Source organism: Lipotes vexillifer, unplaced genomic scaffold (genome assembly GCF_000442215.2).
Source record: "Lipotes vexillifer unplaced genomic scaffold, Lipotes_vexillifer_v1.1 scaffold994, whole genome shotgun sequence".
Lineage (NCBI taxonomy): Eukaryota > Metazoa > Chordata > Mammalia > Artiodactyla > Lipotidae > Lipotes > Lipotes vexillifer.
In genome coordinates, this window is record NW_006771292.1 from 343204 (window position 1) to 361447 (window position 18244).

The 18244-nt window shown below is 41.2% G+C and overlaps 1 protein-coding gene across 1 annotated transcript in view; it reads right to left on the reverse strand.

The window, feature by feature from the left end:
- TBC1D4 (TBC1 domain family member 4) overlaps nucleotides 1–18244 on the reverse strand; it is a 209179-nt gene that overhangs the window by 67532 nt on the left and 123403 nt on the right. The window contains 4 exon segments of the mRNA XM_007446595.1: nucleotides 1197–1329; nucleotides 9274–9378; nucleotides 12432–12521; nucleotides 13985–14572. Of these exon segments, the coding sequence (XP_007446657.1) occupies nucleotides 1197–1329; nucleotides 9274–9378; nucleotides 12432–12521; nucleotides 13985–14572 (916 nt within the window).

The following is an 18244-nucleotide window of genomic DNA, read 5'->3' on the forward strand; positions in this document are numbered from 1 at the left end:
GGGCCTCTCACTGCTGCGGCCTCTCCCGCTGTGGAGCACAGGCTCCAGACGCGCAGGCTCAGCGGCCATGGCTCACGGGCCCAGCCGCTTCACGGCATTGTGGGATCATCCCGGACCGAGGCACGAACCTGTGTCCCCTGCATCGGCAGGCGGACTCCCAACCACTGCACCACCAGGGAAGCCCTATAGTTATAAATTTTAAAATTTTGAATATTGCATTTAAATAGTGCTTGTTCACACAGTTGAGTGGATATTCAATAAATACGGCTGTTCATCATCAATTTTCCCACGTGCCTATGATTCTCCTGTCTACTGAACAGATATCTCCATTTGCACTGACAGTGGCTTGTCCATTCTCTGCTTTGTTCTGGAGTCCACACTCTCCCCATCGACTCCAACACCTATCGTACTGATTGCATTTACATGCTCACAAGCCTGTCTCCCACTCTAGACTCTAAGCTTCCTGAAGGCATGGTCCACATCTCAACCATCTCCGCATCCCCAGTGCCAAGCACACTGCCTGGCACGTGCTAGATGCTTAACAAGTGTTTATTAAATTGTGTGTCTTCTCTGGCACAGTAGTTTTCAACCATTTTTATTAGTAAGAGACAAGGAGAAGAAAGGGAAACTAAGTCAGGGTCACCTCTTCCTCATGCTCTTCCCTCTCCTCAAAACACATTTTAAAAAAAAAAAACTTGCTTTATGACATCATGTCTATAATCTGTGTGATTTTCAAATGACCCTGAAAAGCCAAGCAAGTTTCATTCTTATTCTAAACCTTTAGGAAAAAAAGAACACATCATCGAGTGAGAAAGGAAAAAATGAAAGACTTAAAAAGTAGATATTCTGGGATAGTTTTGCCTCTCTTCATTCATTCAACAAATATTTGGTCAGTTCCCACTTTGCACATAGCAGAGTCTTAGGAACTGTGGGAAATGCAAGTTCCTCCCTTGAGTCTGCCTCCGGAAAAAAAGTAAGAAATTAAAAAGAAAGAGGAAAAAAAGCCAGGCACCTAGGAGAGACTGACAGCACAAATTTGACTGGACATGAGAAATGATTCTTGGGGTTCTTGGTTCACCTCAAAACAAAGAAGCATTCAATGACAGTAGCGACTTTCTCACTACCCCAATGCCAAAGCAAACTTGTCTTTCTCTGCCAAGCAAACTCGCCTCTGCCAAGGCTAACTTATACTGTACCTTCAATCCTTTCACAGAGCTTATGCAAAGAGTGCATAGGGCAGGCCTCGCACAGCTTAATCTGGGTCTTGGCACTCTGCAGGGCAGCGGCCGTGCTGAAAGCCTGTTTCAGAGTCAGCATTACCTCATCAACCTACAAGAAGAAACAAAATCCAGGTCTATAAAAGTTTGCTTTCATGGTAACACATTAAAAGCCCAACAGCAATGTGAGACTTCGTTGATGCTAACTAAATATTAATAATGGAATTTTGATGACCACAGAGCTGGTAGTGAGAAAATAATGTCTCAAAGTTAGACCTTCAATTAATTATACATAAAATTGAAAACTGGACGAAATAAGACCATTTTAATGTGCATAATACTGATCTGTTACTTGAATGCTATTTTTGAATCCCGCTCAGTGCTATGCTATCACAGTTAAGTGACAGTCAATCAGGTATTTGTTTTTTTTTTCCTTTTTAATTTTATTGGATTATAGTTGATTTACAATGTTGTGTTAGTTTCAGGTATACAGCAAAGTGATTCAGTTATACATATACATATATTCATTCTTTATCAGATTCTTTTCTCGTATAGGTATCACAGAATAGAGTTCCCTGTGCTATACAGTAGGTCATTGTTGGTTATCTCAGGTCTTTGTTTAATTAAAGTAGTTTATCAGATAAAGATCTCTTTGGAAGTTTTGTCTGCAATACATAGGGAACAACAAAATAGGTTTAACAAATCACTTGTGTTAATAGGTATCTTATTTACTTTATCCTTTTGGATCATTTTTAGTGCAACAACAAGCGAACATGTGTTTAACCAAAGTTCTAGGGGGAAATGAGCCCAATAAATAATGTTGGGGGAATTCTATGAAGACTACTGGTCTTTTCTCTATGGCTTCTATTTATTATCATTTGGCTTCTGATTTGTGACACTAAGAAGTTCTGCAGTCATGCTGTCTAATAGCTGGGTCTCACCACTAGGCCAGCAGCTTGAGAACTGCCAGGTAGTTTCTTCCTTGCTCTTCCAGTGACTCAGTCAAGAAGTTGGAATCTAGCATTTCCTGGTTGCTTCTTTGAGGTCAACTAATAGCTCACCCTCCAGGCATTGTCAAGCCGACCTCAGGCCAGGTCTCCTCCTCTGTGGCACAACCATCAGTGTAAAGTGTGGCTTTCTCACCCACTGTACAATTGAGATCAAAGTCTAAAACCTGCATGGGGAGCTATGAAGTACCAGGGCCTCATCCAAACTAGCTCTGATATTCAAAACCATTTACCATGCTTCATAAACCATGTTTTGTTTTGTTCTGGTTTTATTGCGGTAACATTGTTTTATGACATTAAATAAGTTTCATGGGTGCAACATTTAATTCAACTTCTGTGTACATTACAGTGTGCTCACCACCAAAAGTCTTGTTTCCATGTGTCACCATACAATTGACCCCCTTTACCCATTTTGCTCTCCCTCCCACCCCCGTCCCTCTGGTAACCACCAATCTGTTTTCTGCATCTATGTGTTTGTTTTTGTTTTTTATACTCAAAACTTTTATAAGTTTTGTCTTATACGGTAAGACAAATCATACCGTATTTGTCTTTCTCGGTCTAACTTATTTCAGTTATCATAATACCCTCAAGGTCCAACCATGTTGTCATAAGTGGCAAGATTTCATCTTTTTTGTGGCTGAAAAATATTCCATTGTGTGTGTATATACATATCACATCTTCTTTATCCATTAATCTGTCGATGGGCACTTAGGCTGTTACCATATCTTGGCTATTATAAATAATGCTGCAATGAACATGGGGGTGCACATATCTTTTCAAATTAGTGTTTTTATTCTCTTTAGATAAATACCCAGAAGTGGAATTGCCGGATCACCTGGTTGTTCTAGTCTTAATTTTTTGAGGAACCTCCATACTGTTTTCCATAGTGGTGGCACCAATTCCCATTCACACCAACACAGATGGCCAACAGGAACATGAAAAGGTGCTCAAATTCACTAATTATTAGGGAAATGCAAAACCACAGGGAAATATCACTTCACACGTGTTAGAATGGTTATTACCAAAAAGACAACAAAAAACAAGTGTTCGAGAGGATGTGGAGGAAAAAGAATCCTCACACACATAAACCATTTTTTTTTTTTTTTTTTAAATAATACACGATGTATTTATTTATTTATTTATTTATTTATTTATTTATTTATGGCTGGGCTGGGGCTTCATTTCTGTGCATTGGCTTTCTCTAGTTGTGGCAAGTGGGGGTCACTCCTCATTGCGGTGCGCAGGCCTCTCACTATCGCGGCCTCTGTCGTTGCGGAGCACAGGCTCCAGACACGCAGGCTCAGTAATTGTGGCTCACGGGCCCAGTTGCTCCATGGCATGTGGGATCTTCCCAGACCAGGGCTCGAACCTGTGTCGTCTGCATTGGCAGGCAGATTCTCAACCACTGCGCCACCAGGGAAGCCCCATAAACCATTTTTTAAAAAGACTCCTTAGGGCTTCCGTGGTGGCGCAGTGGTTAAGAATCTGCCTGCCAATGCAGGGGACATGGGTTCGAATCCTGTTCCCAGAAGATCCCACATGCCGCAGAACAGCTAAGCCCGTGCACCACAACTACTGAGCCTGCGCTCTAGAGCCCAGGAGCCACGACTACTGAGGCCGTGTGCCACAACTACTGAAGCCCGTGCTCCTAGAGCCCGTGCTCCTAGAGCCCGTGCTCCGCAACAAGAGAAGCCACCGCAATGAGAAGCCTGCGCACCGCAACCAAGAGTAGCCCCCGCTCACTGCAACTAGAGAAAGCCCGCGGACCACAACGAAGACCCAATGCAGCCAAAAATAAATAAATAAATAAAACAAATTTTTTAAAATTTAAAAAATAAAAAGACTCTTTATCCCCTTCCCTTATGGCCTGGTTTAAGAAAAAGCTAGCATTTAAAGGATTCAATCTACTTCTGCATTTGAATGCCTGAAGAACCTGGAATAAAAAGAAACTTTATTCATCTGATATTACTAAAAGGAGAGTTCAAGCACCAAGCAGCCAGTCATCATTCAGTTATGTTTTACTATATAGCCATCTTTTTAAAAGGCTTATAAATAATTTCACAACATTCCATGTGTAAAAAATGAATTATTCACAATCTGTTCTTTTATAACATAATTAAAAACAAAGATTTCTAATTCTTAAAAATAAAAGCACGGGCTTCCCTGGTGGCGCAGCGGTTGAGAGTCCGCCTGCCGATGCAGGGGACACGGGTTCGTGACCCAGTCCGGGAAGATCCCACATACCGCGGAGCGGCTAGGCCCACGAGCCATGGCCGCTGAGCCTGCGCGTCCGGAGCCTGTGCTCCGCAACAGGAGAGGCCACGACAGTGAGAGGCCCGTGTACAGCAAAAATAAAAAATAAAAGCACTACATGTTTTAATGCCTTTGCATTTTCATTTCATTTGCCTTGTGATGTATTCAAAAGCAATTTCAATCACTTTTGCAGATGTTTATTTCTGTTTTCTTGTTTCTCATTTATTTAAGGCACTGAAGGGGTCAGTCATCCGCTTAGCTTTCATGTAGGTTTATTATTTGCTATTTGGTAATACTGTGTTGCAAAAGGTCCCCAATGGATATATTGAACTTTCATATTTTCTTATCTATTTCTAGATGAAACAAGAGATCATTTCAATGGTGACTGAAATGTGGCTACCAATTTCTCCTAGCCATAAATATTACTAAAAACTTTATTCGACTTCTAAAATTTTAAATGTTTTACTTTTTTTTAATCTACCACTTTTTCCAGACGGCCTATAAATTCTCATATGGAATCAGAGCAACTAAAAGTTAAATTAGCATACTATGAATAACTTAATTGTTTTAGTTTAGATACAGCAACAACAACAAAATCCTAGGCAGTGTTAAAAGGTTAAAAGTAAAGGAATGGCTAAAGATAAATCAATCATACAGAACCACAAAGAAAGTATTCTTAGTGTGACCATCAGGCAAAATTAAATTTCCAGAGAAAATTATGAGATGGAACAAAGAAAGTCAATTTGTGACACTAAGGTGAGAATCCATAATGGAGATAACGCTCATAAACATTTATATACCAAACTTAGGTGTTCTATAAGGCGTTTTAGAATAAGAATCACAGAATGTGTAAGGATGGAGAGGGGGAAGGGTAAGCTGGGACGAAGTGAGAGAGTGGCATGGACATATATACACTACCAAATGTAAAATAGACAGCTAGTGGGAAGCAGCCGCATAGCACAGGGAGAGCAGCTCGGTGCTTTGTGACCACCTAGAGGGGTGGGATAGGGAGGGTGGGAGGGAGACGCAAGAGGGAGGAGATATGGGGTATATGTATACGTATAGCTGATTCACTCTGTTATACAGCAGAAACTAACGCACATTGTAAAGCAATTATACTCCAATAAAGATGTTAAAAAAAAAAAAAGATTACCTAGTCTAATTCTCTGGAAAACTCTACACTCTTAACCCCATACAAATCCTGGGTCTCAGTACCCTGGGTTTTTGGGGGTTTTGTTTTGATTTGTTTTGTTGGTTATACTTTCCCTGGATACTGTTGTGTGCATCTGTGGATCTGTGGAGTTCCACTTTGTCTATGAATAGTAGTCACTTCCATTTTTTTTCACACCTTTTAAACCACTTTTGGAGAAAGCAGAAATGATATGTTCCAGAAATCTCAAGGGTTGGTCAAACAAGTTTAACCACCTGCCTTGGGATATTTTACAAAAGAGGGAAGGAAGGAAGGGAGGGAGGGACAAAGGGAGGGAGGGAGGGAGAGAGGGAGGAGCACAGAGCATCTAAACTTGCAGTGTAAGCCTCCAGGGCCCATCAGAACTCTATTCTATACTGTTTATCAATTCATAGCAATTGCTACAAAGAAGCAACGGAAAATGCTAGCTGTATATTTTTTGCACTCAGAGAAGATAAATCAGCATGTGTGGTTTTGCAATATTTTGTCTTTCACAACAGCCAAGCCACATCAATCATAATACTGCTTAGACCTGTAATATGTGACTGTTTGTTTTACTCTAACGTCAGCTGCTTGAGCCACCCTCCTTCATACAGGAAATGTACATTTAATTTTTCCTCTATCTTGCAGTTCTGATGCCTCACCATTCATTTAAGGTGCTTACAGATAAAAGTAGAGTAAACAGGATTTCAAAGATTCCAGCATAGGCCCATTCTTAAGAATAATGATGCCAAAATAAGATTCTCAGGCAGCTTCAATGTAATAGGAAGGCATTCCCAGCCAGTCTAGTCTGTTGCCTTAGTCACAGAGCTTCTTAAGGTGGAAAAATGCAGCGTGTTCCCAGACTTTCTACTCTGACTCCATTTCGAAAACTCATTCTACACACATGAGGGTAAAATGAAAATACTAAAAAATACAAACAAAACAAAACTTTTAAAAGAGATTGGAAATCAGAAGGTTTTACAGTTTTCCTCTTGGTGCCGGTTATCCAGTATTCAGAGATTAACCAGCACCTAGAAAATGACTGCCTGAAGTTCTGAGTAACACACTCCATCACTCAAAATACACTTAACAAGCAAGCCCTGCTATCCCAGAAACTACTGGTGGATACAACAACAATAAGGACGGTCCTAACCTTGTAGGATTCACGGTCCAGTGGAATAGAAAGTTATGTGAACAAATAAATAAGATAAGGGATTTGCAGGAACTGCCGGAGACCTATGAATAAGATGCGCTGACAGCACTGACAACAAAACAACCAAAGGACTCAATTCCTGAGAAAGGGTGTTAGAAAAGGCTTCCCTAGGAGGTGATCTTTTAACAGGATCCTACAAAATACACAGTAGCAAAGAAGGGGAAGGGGATTAAAGCCACAGCAAAGCAAAGCCAGGCCTGCTTCTCATCCAATGAAGCAGCCGGAAAGAGAATACGAAAACAGATAGAGACATACACAATCTCTTTGTATAGCAGCCAGGTGGACCCTTGAGGCTGGCACGATCAAATTCCCCACCTGACCATATGAGAGCAGCAAGCCCTGGCTCTGGCCTCCCCTGACTGGCAGACCCCTCACTCCATGCAGCCAACAGTGACCTCAGAACTTCAGAGGCATTTCTGTGAGCCCCGCCTCTCATGTACTTCCTTCATGTCATGTGTCCTGTGCACGAACCATCTGTTGCTTCAGTAGCAAGCCAAATAAAAGCAACATCACACCAGTCATCACAGTAGCTTCTGCAGTCTGGCCTAGAGACAGCTGAGGACACGGAATAGCACGTGTGAGGACACAGTCATGAAAGGGCAAGCTTTCTGGTGAGCGCTGGAGAAGAATGAGGAAGGCCCTTCTGCCACACTAGACAATCTAGATTTTGTCCGTTAATAAGGAGACATAAACTGGCCCCTAGTGAGAGAATTCTGTGAGAAAAAATAAATAAATAACATAAGGTAGTAAGTGGATAGATGACAGATTAAAGCAGTGGCAGGGAGACTAGTTAGGACGCTAATGCAATAGTCTTAGTAAAGGAGATGAATGCCCAGACTTAATTCCAAACAGAGAGGAAAAGGAAGAGAGATGGATATAAGGGACATTTCTACCTTTGAGTTTATAGGATCTGGTGAACAAGTGGATCTCGATGGTGCAGGAGAATGCATTATGGTTTCTAAATTGGAAAGCTGCATAAATGGAACTGCCAAAACAATAAAATACGAGGTATACAACAGGTTTTGCAAAGGTTGGAGAGCAAGGATCTGCAACGTGGTGGAAGAATCAGCCTTAGACAGGAGGAGGGACAGAGGAGGGAAGGCAGAGAGGAAAGCTGGGCAGGGGATGGGTGAGGAGAGGGGCAAGATTACCTGACATTCTCATTTTCTACCCAACTCTTACTTGGTTGGCATTTTCCAGGGTTGTGTCCTTGGTTCTCTTTGGCCTTCTCTCTTTTCCTTCCCCCTGGGTGTTGACCCAGCCCCATGCCTTCAACTAGTCTTTACATAATAACTCTCAAACTTCTATCCTGAGCCCTGAACTGAACCTATAATACAGTGGTCACCTGGATATCAACAGGTGGATTTTTCACTGGTATGGCTAACTATCTAGAGTGAGAACAAAACCCAAATGGATCTCTCTTGAGTAAGAAACTTAGTGATAGAGTGCTATATTCCCTAGTCAGAAAGTGTCTTTGTACCAATTCATTCCCATTTCTTCATTACTTCTTCATTATTCCTCAAGTCTGTGTCCACACTGGGAATGTGGAAGGCAAGAGTTAGCAGGAAGGAAGGCAACGTGCGTCCAGAAAATGAGGAGAATGCTGCCCGGCTTACTCTGTATACGTCTAAGTGGTGTGTGTTTCCCTGGGGAAAATCACCGTGGGAGGATTTTATGTCTGAGCAAATGCTCTGCTTCAAAGAATGGTAATGCATATATCTAAAGGTTTGTGTTAAAATGGTTAGGAGAGATAACACAAGTGGAAGAATACATAAAACATTTTAGGGGAAAACATCAACATATTTTTAGTCACTCAGATCTATTTCCAACTTTGCCTTACATATTTCTCCTTAAACTCTAACTGCTCCCATTTAAGGGTCGGGGGGAGGTATAGGAATGCTGCAAAGTAAAATTGACTTCTAAATTCCAAAGAAAGAAATTGAAGGCTAAAATGCGACCATAAAGAAAGTATTTTTAAAATGAGGACAGGGGCTGATGAAATAAAAAGGAAAAAACAAAATCGTTCTCTACCCTGATGAAATAAGCATTATGTACTCTGAAATGTTATAGCAGTTGAGAGAATAAGAGGTCTTCCCTACCTTCTTACATGAGCAATGGAAAGAGTAACAGCTCTTCTCCTATTATTAGGCTTTTCCTACCTTTTAAAAATACTCCTGGTAACATTTCCAGATTTGTTAAACTCAAGAAAAGCACCTAGGCTTAAAAATTACCAGGACAAGTTGTTTTTGTTTTTCTGTTGTGGCGCTGTTTCAAAGGGCAGAAACCTATTTCTAGACGCGCTCTTCTTTTTCGACGGATGGCCGTTCTGTGAGGCTTGGGTTCATCAGAGACGAGTCTCCCGTCAGCCGGAGGTGTGGGCAGAAGCCCGTGGACAGCAGTCACCCCACTTACCAGAGATTCGCTGGCACACTGGAACACGTAACAGATATACTGGCTCAGCCCGGGCTCCGGCAACTCCCGACAGATAAAGCCAAAGTGATCAACATGCTTTATACCCTAGAGAAGGAAGAAGGGCAGTGTTTATGGGATTATGTCCTTTTAACCAACACTATAGAAATAGTTCTGTGCTTTCACACTTCCATGAATTTCTCCTTCACAGCACTGTGATAGGGGACATAATGCCAGAGCAAACTTATTCGGTGGTCTTTTGATACATAAAATAAAGGGTGAGACCAGCTCAGAGTTTTTTGTTTCTGGCAAAAACTCTGTGACTCAGGGCCACAAGAGGAAAAATATGCTGGCATGACCCACTGTCTCTTGTAATAAAAACCGCTACTCAGTGTTTGCAAGTAATGGAGTTTTCAGTTTATTGGTCATCTTTGAACTGGCAGTCTGATGATTCATTATAAACCCTGTTCTTGTTTATACGAGGCTAAGAATCATTAAAACTGACAATGCTCTAATTAAATGGCATGCCATTCCCTAAAGCATGCATTAAAAATACCAGAATGTTTGTCTATCGATAGACATTCAAGGAGCCACAACTGTTAGGAGATGAATACATTAAAGAAATTATTGCAGATGTCAACTACCCAAATTCACAAATCTGTACTTCCTGAACACAGGCTAAATAACCTCAGCTACACTTCATACAAAATTCTGGATCATCTGAGAATTTCGATCGCCCTGAATACATACACACCAATTAGTAGACAGCACCTTGTTATTTTAACAGAAAGCACAGTATTTTGAAAAGTCAAGAAGACAAAAAATTTGAAGTTGTCCTGCAATCACCTGAATCCCAGAGAAAGGAAAACAGACTTTGGAATCAGACAGATTTGGGCTGCAATCTTGGTTCAATCAATCTACCAGGTATGAGATATTGTGCTCCGTTGCTAAAAAGGATCTCTGAGGTTCCATTTCTCATCATAAAATAATAGTAATGGCACCTATTCTAAGAAATTTTTCAGATTTAGAACTAAGAAATATCTTAGTTCCTGGCATGTTTGATAAACAGTAACCACTATTCTTGTAATAATAAGCTCAACCTACCTAGTGGCTATGGAAAAAGGAAATCAACTCCAATAAAGAGTAAAAACGTCAATAAGGAGGAGCGAGGTTACAATCCATGAGGTGAAAGTAAATTCCATCTGATACAACTCATTCGTGATTAAAGAATATCTTTTACTAGCTTGGTACTAAATGGGAAAAATGCACAGGACCTCATTAGCTCAGCAAGTTTTCGGGCAGTGGTAATGTTTCCAGTAAAGAAAACCATTCCCTTATTCCTCATGCTTGCCAGGGACACAGCCCTACCGATTTTGAAGAAAGAAACATCTGTAGGTGTGCATGTGTTAAAAAGCACTCCTGTTCCCAAATATGGCCACCCTCTATCAGTACAATTCTGTGGAAAGAAATAACAGGAGTTGGGCCACTGAGTGAGAAGCAGAAAGTTAACCTGACAATTATTCTGATCAAAGGCCTTTGCACAAATTTTCCTCATATTTTTGTTTGATTCTTCTTCTGAATTCTTAGAATACAAAGCTTGCTTTAAAAAAAAGGAAAAGCAAAAATCTTATTTGAACTGCCAGATTTATATATTTGGTTTGGCTGGTTCTTTTTAAGACACCTGCCCTCACAGAGCTTATGATCACGTGGGGAACCCCAAGAAACACGTAATTACAAGAATGCTTAATAAATACTTTTTTTTTGTTAAAGTGAATAATCTTTCTGCCACATTTTTTGTCCTTTAAGTAGGAATTTAGAAATTTGCAATATATTCTTCCTCTAGTCAGATGCTGCCTCTCTAAACTACTAGAGTAGAAAATTTTTATGTTCGCAACATAACTTTATGTCTCCATATAAGAGAACAAATATTAAAACAAAATACTAGAAGTGAAACCACATTAGCTGAGGCTGGGGAGAGTAATTGACAAGATGTACAAAAGCTTATCATTTTCAAAGGGAAGAACGTCAGGATATCATACCTGTGGCAATGCTAACTCCAAAATTAAAACTTAAAAACAAGAAAAAGTCAGTCTATTTTTCAACATTAAAATATAGGAAAGGGCCTTGGCAAGATCCAGGCCCCTGAAGGTATACCTAAGGTACATTGCTAGGAAGGAAGTTACTGCTTCTCTATTCCAGGGACCTCCTCAGAGGCATCCTTGCATTTTTAACTTTCCCATATTCAGCTTTAGGTACTCTCCCTACTCCAACATCTTCGGAAATTCTTTCTAGGTTCGCCGTATATTTAGGTAGCTCTAACAATTATATAGATGTTCTAAATTATTACTATGGTACTTAGGACACTACTTTATGCCTAATATGACCTTGAACACACATAATTTTGTATAGATTATTTTTAAAACTTTCAAATACGTAATATGAGAATTAAAAATAAGTAAAAGGACAAAGATATATACCAAAACCTTCTTTTCAAACTTTAGCATTTACATTTATAAACTTGAAAGTACTAGTTCTTTTATTTACCTACTACAGTATAAAGAGCAAACATGACTCAGTGATGCCCACAAGACCTACTGCTCAAGATTCTGAGGAACACTAACTGTGAAGATATTTTCTAAAGAACTCACCACCCCAAAACTTCCTTCCATCCCTTTTTTTTTTTTTTTTTTTTTTTTTTTTTTTTTTAGCGGTACGCGGGCCTCTCACTGTTGTGGCCTCTCCCGTTGCGGAGCACAGGCTCCGGATGCACAGGCTCAGCGGCCATGGCTCACGGGCCCAGCCGCTCCGCGGCAGGTGGGATCTTCCCGGACCGGGGCACGAACCCGCGTCCCCTGCATCGGCAGGCGGACTCTCAACAACTGCGCCACCAGGGAAGCCCCCTTCCATCCCTTTGATGAAGTGACACCATGAGGAAACAGGGTTGATGAAAGTGAGGACAAGATTATGATAATGAGGAACCTGGACAGGATTTTGTTATTGGCAGGGACCCAAGCACATGAACACTCTTACTTTAAGACAAATCTACTTAAGAAATGCTTTTAAGAATAAAATCTGAAGGGGTTTAAGCCCAGTTATTTTGTTAATTTAGAAACAAGCTTTAATTGGTTTCTTCAGATACTATAATCTACTTCAATACATACCTGGGAACAAGAAGAGATATCTTTAAAATTCTTCTCAAGCACAAGTGATTTAGTGTCTGGACTGATAAGGTTAATCTCAAACCGTCCAACCTTAAAAATAAAAATATTCCAATTAATTTCAACTTATCAAGAACCTAACATATTACTTTACAGTTAAATATTTGACTAATAATACAGATTCAAATGCTCTATCCCAGACATACATATTCACGTGTGTCAACATACAATCCAACTAAATCTACAACCCCAATTATCAGCTGTCTGAAAACATTTCTTCCTTTCACCTAGAAATCATGAAAGTTAAGTTAGTCTTAATTTACAAGAAACCATTTTTTTTCCAAATTAGAAATTATTCTTTTCAAAAAAAATGCAACCTTTCCACACCTTATGGTTTCTAAAAATACTAATTATTTAATTATAATTTATAATCATACTTTCTCACAAATGATCAACGGAAAGATATACTTGCAATTGGGCAGATAAATTTTAAAGATGTTTAAATAAACAACCATTTAGAAAAAATTAACAACATGGACTCTGGCTAGCTAAGAAAAAGAATAAATCCAGTAGCCCAAACAAGAGAGGAAACTCAGTTAACATATCACCACAGGAAAGACTGTAGACACTTTAATTACATGCCTAGAGTTACCGAGAACAAAACAGAACAAAACCACCATGAACCTCTGATAAAGCAAATATTACATACTGGGACTGTTTACCAAGGTACACTGTTCAACTTCCTTCTCAGGGACTGTTTGCAATGGGATAAAAGGGCAGTCACTCCTTTTTTCAAGAAAACTCAAATCTGAGGAAAACTCAAATTAATCTTCAAAGCTGAGGAGTAATTAAAGAATCTCTACAGGGCATGGTTAAGAATTAAGTTCTTTTAAGTGGAACTGGACATTTTCTATACCCCGTACAACTTCAAAAACTACCGTTTAGAATTAAGAATCATCTTTTACACCTATAATACAGATTGCACCAAATCATTTTAATGACTGGTCTAATAAATTATCAGGCCTATGATGTTTCTTTAACCATCTCTTTTGTGTGACAGAGTAAACTGGTGTATTCTCATCTGAAAATACACCTATGAGTCTCTGTACTTTTCTTTTTTTTCTCTCTAGAAAATTCTTTCTCCTTCATGAAGATTCACACGCTCCCAGATTCACATCTTCAAACCCTTCATAAGATTGACTTCCTGCAGTCATTAAAAAAAATAACATGTATTTAAGAATCAACCTAAGGCAAACGCTGGTGATGCTAAATCTATTCTTATTTCCCCAACAACTTTCCGTGATGTACTACAAGCGCTTCTCTCGTCCTCTCCCTTCCCTGCTCCCTTTTTTCTTACATTCCCCGTCTGCCTCTCACCCCTTCACTACTTTCCTTTGTTTGCTCTCTTTCTCCACCTGCCTTATCTGCTTCCCAAGGGATATGACAGAAAGGTTGGACGCTTGCAGGGTGAGGGCCAGGGAAGAGCTGGCCGCCCGGCTGCTTCCGTCTAGCAAAGAATCGGGAAACACCCCGAGAGCACGCGGCCAGGGCGGCACCTGAAACAGCATCGTTCTGTTCTTCTCCGAATCCGAGGGCTGGACGTGGCTGGGCGCGCTGGCATGCCTCCTCCGCGGCTGCGGTTTCTGGCTGTTCTCCTGAACTTTCCTTTGCAGGACACCGGTGACGCTGCTGCACCGAGACCGGAACTCCTGCTGTTCATCAAAGCCAGAATCTTCCAAAATACGCTCAGGGAAGCAGACTCGAGAGCTGGACGGCCCAGGCTGGCTGGGCGCTGCGGGGAAGACGGGGTGGGTGTCGTTGACGCCATCCCCTTCCTCGGACAGAACGTCGGCGGGGGAAGCGGGCGCCTGGGCCTCCGACACCGCCGGGTCCTCGCCGGCATCCGCGGCGCGCGGCTCGCCCTGGACCCGCAGGCGCTGCCGCTCGTGCAGGCTGAACTTCTCGATGCAGTCGTCGATGAGGCTGGACGGGGCCTTCTTGTGGGTCACGGTCACCTTGCCACAGTACAGGACCTCGAACTTCTGTGAGTTGTAAAAGGCGTCCTCGTTGTCTTTGCTGGGTTTGGCATCCTCTTTCATGGCAGCTTTCGATAACTGCCTTATGCTGCTGATAACATCGGGAACCTAGAAAAGAATTCCAAAATCCTCACTTCAGTTGAATATTTAGAGATCGTATATGTTTACCTAGACCTGTTATTATCACAGAATACACACTCATCCTAAATGATTAAGTAATAGATCCTACATAAGATAAAGCATAAACTTAAATTACATTATCGGACATAGTGATTTAAGGATAAGATTGGAATTTTATATCACTTTTATACTTTCCCCTTTTAAATGTATTCGTTTCCTAAAAACAAAACCATGAGACTATACAGGCCACTGCAACCTTTAATAAATCATCATAACATAACCTTTGAGTACTTTTAAAACGTATTATAAGGGATCAAAAGGTTAAAAATTAAATTTAAATATAAAAAATAAAGTGTAACATGCTAAGGTACCAACCACGACTGAGATAAATAATTTAATTAAATTATTATGGGCCTCAGCTGAAAGGAACCAAAGCTTCAACAATGAGGCTAAAATTAACTTTCTGGATGAAGAGGTTAAAATCCAGACACCCCTCACCAGCATTAGCCATCAGTGAAAATGCAAATATAGACCACAGAAAGATACTATTTCATATCTATTGGAATGCCTAACATCAAAAAGTCCAGGGGCTTCCCTGGTGGCGCAGTGGTTGAGAGTCCGCTTGCCAATGCAAGGGACACAGGTTCGTGCCCCAGTCCGGGAAGATCCCACATGCCACAGAGCGGCTGGGCCCGTGAGCCATGGCTGCTGAGCCTGCGCGTCCGGAGCTGTGTTCCGCAACAGGAGAGGCCACAACAGTGAGAGGCCCGCGATAAAAAAAAAAAAAAAAAAAAGGTCCAAGTGGGGCTTCCCTGGTGGCGCAGTGGTTAAGAATCCGCCTGCCAACTCAGGGGACACGGGTTCGAGCCCTGGTCCATGAAGATCCCACATGCCGCAGAGCAACTAAGCCCATGCGCCACAACTACTGAGTCTGCGAGCCACGACTACGGAAGCCAGCGCGCCTACAGCCCGTGCTCCGCAACAAGAGAAGCCACCGCAGTGAGAAGCCCGCGCACCGCAACAAAGAGTAGCCCCCGCTTGCCGCAACTAGAGAAAGCTCGCGCACGACAACAAAGACACAATGAGGCCAAAAATTAATTAATTAATTTGAAAGTCCAAGTACCCGCCAGGATGTGGAGCAACAGGAACTCTCATACACCGTGTGCAGAAATGTAAAATGGCACAGATACCTCAGGAGTTTGGCAGCTGCTTGGGAGTTAAACATAGATCTCACAACCCAGTCATTCCACTCCTAGAGATTTAGGTGAAAGCCCTGAAAATGTATGTCCACAAAAAGGCTTGTACACAGGGCTTCCCTGGTGGCGCAGTAGTTGAGAGTCCACCTGCCGATGCAGGGGACACGGGTTCGTGTCCCGGTCTGGGAAGATCCTACGTGCCGCCTGGGCCTGTGAGCCATGGCCGCTGAGCCTGTGCGTCCGGAGCCTGTGCTCCGCAACGGGAGAGGCCACAACAGTGAGAGGCCCGCGTACCGCAATAAAAAAAAAAAGAAAAAAAGAAAAGAAAAGGCTTGTACACAAATATTCATAGATGCCTTAGTCACAATACCCAAAAACTGGAAACATTCATCGACAAGTGAATGCTCACTAATTGTCAGGGAAATGTAAAGCAAAACCACGACAAAATATCACCTTACACTTGATAGGATGATTATCATCAAAAAGACAAGATATAACAAGTACTGGGGGAGGATGTGGGAAAAAGGAAACCCTTGTGCATTGTTGGTAGGAATGTAAATTGGTGCAGTCACTATGGAAAACAGTATGGAGTTTCCTAAAATATTAAAAATAGAACTACCATATCATCCAGCAATTCCACTTCTGGGTATATATTCAAGAGAAACAAAATCACTCTCTCGAAAAGATACCTGCACCCTCATGTTCATCACAGCATTATTTACAATAATCAAGACATGGAAACAATCTAAGTCCGCCTAAGTGTCCGTCAAAAGATCAATGGATAAAGAAACTGTGATAAATATTTAGCCATAAAAAAGGAAATCCTCTTATCTGGTTTTCTGCAATGATCTTTTAATTGGTGTTCCTTGCCCCCTTCAATATACTCTCAAAAGTAGAAAGGATCCTTTTTAAACTTGTCATGTTGCTCACCTGCAAATCCTCCAAGCTCCCCATTTCATTAAGAGTAAAAGACAAAATCCCTACAATGTCCTATAGGGCCCTCACCCTCTGCATTTGACATACATATAGATTAAATGTGTACTGTGGCTACACATCCTCCATGTGACCTTTAGACAGTCAACCTGGATTTCATCTTTTCCTTCTCACCTCTTTTCCTCTGACCTTACTCCTCCCAGCAACCCTCTCTCACTTACTCTGCTCCAGCCCCACTCACTTCCTGGCTACTCTTTGAACATGCCAGGCAGACTCCTCCCTCAAGGTCTCTGAACTCCAAGTCTGCCCCCAGATAACTGGACGGCTCACTCCTCATCTCGTTTAAATCCATGCTCTAATGTCACCTTGAGGCAGCATCCATCACCTAAACCAAAACACACATACACATACACACAGAGACACACTCTGACACAGCCAGTATTCCCCTGGAATTTTCCCCGATTTTATTACTCTCTATAGCACTTACCTCTTTTAACATTCTGTGTAATTGATTTGCTAGAATGTAAGCCCTAGGAGGGTGGTGATTTCTGTCTCTTTTCCCGCATTTCTTCCTTGTATCCCCAAAGCCTAGAGTAAGTCCTGGTACAAAGTAGATCCTCAATATGTGGACTGGGGGGAAAAAACTTTTTTTGGTAATTTCTACCTTTGGAAAAGAGAGATCATCTTATATGCAGGGTTGCTTCACATTCAGACATACAAGGTATTTCTTCAAATATTCTAGCACCAATTCTAAAACCAGAATTTCTTCTCTTTCACATAATTCCTTGGGATATACTGCCAGAACATTCACAGATTAAAAATTACAAGACTTACAGCTTGCTAGTAGAGTATTTCCTATGAAAGAATAAAGTCCAAATGCTATAGTTTCAATGACTCACCCTGAACATTTGACATATCTCCAGGGAAGTCAGATGCTTTGTACTAACACATGATCAACAACCTTAGCCCTCTGTCATTTTATTTTTGCCTTAGTGTCTGACAAGGGCCAAAGCTATGGAGACTGACCTAGACATTCAACCCTGAAAAAAGTACAATGATTCTAGTGGGTTAGGCAAAACCCTAAAACAGATGGCTCCCTCCTTCCTCACTAACCATATTTCATTAAATACTTTTCATCTGATTTTACAACCCTAGTGCACCTAAATTTCCAAAGTGTCTCTATGGAGTGCAGAATAAGAAATATTATCTGTAGGATTTTTTTTGAACCTGCAGAATTTTGATCTTGTCACAAATATTTTAATGAGTATTGGAGTTAATTCTATCAAGACTAAAAGTAAAGTCAGTTTGACCTTAGTTGTATTGATTCCTCTGTATTATAGGTTTGTACTTTTTCTCATTGAGAGCTGTTATGTGAAGAACTGATTAGTGGCTGAATTCCTATAGTCTCACAGGACATTTCCCTGTGACCACAGAGAGAAGCTCAATACCTAAATATAATTCAGTTAATGACCCAGTTCAGAGAAGCAAAGCTTATCATCTTGACTAAACTGAGTAGGTAATTTAATCTTCC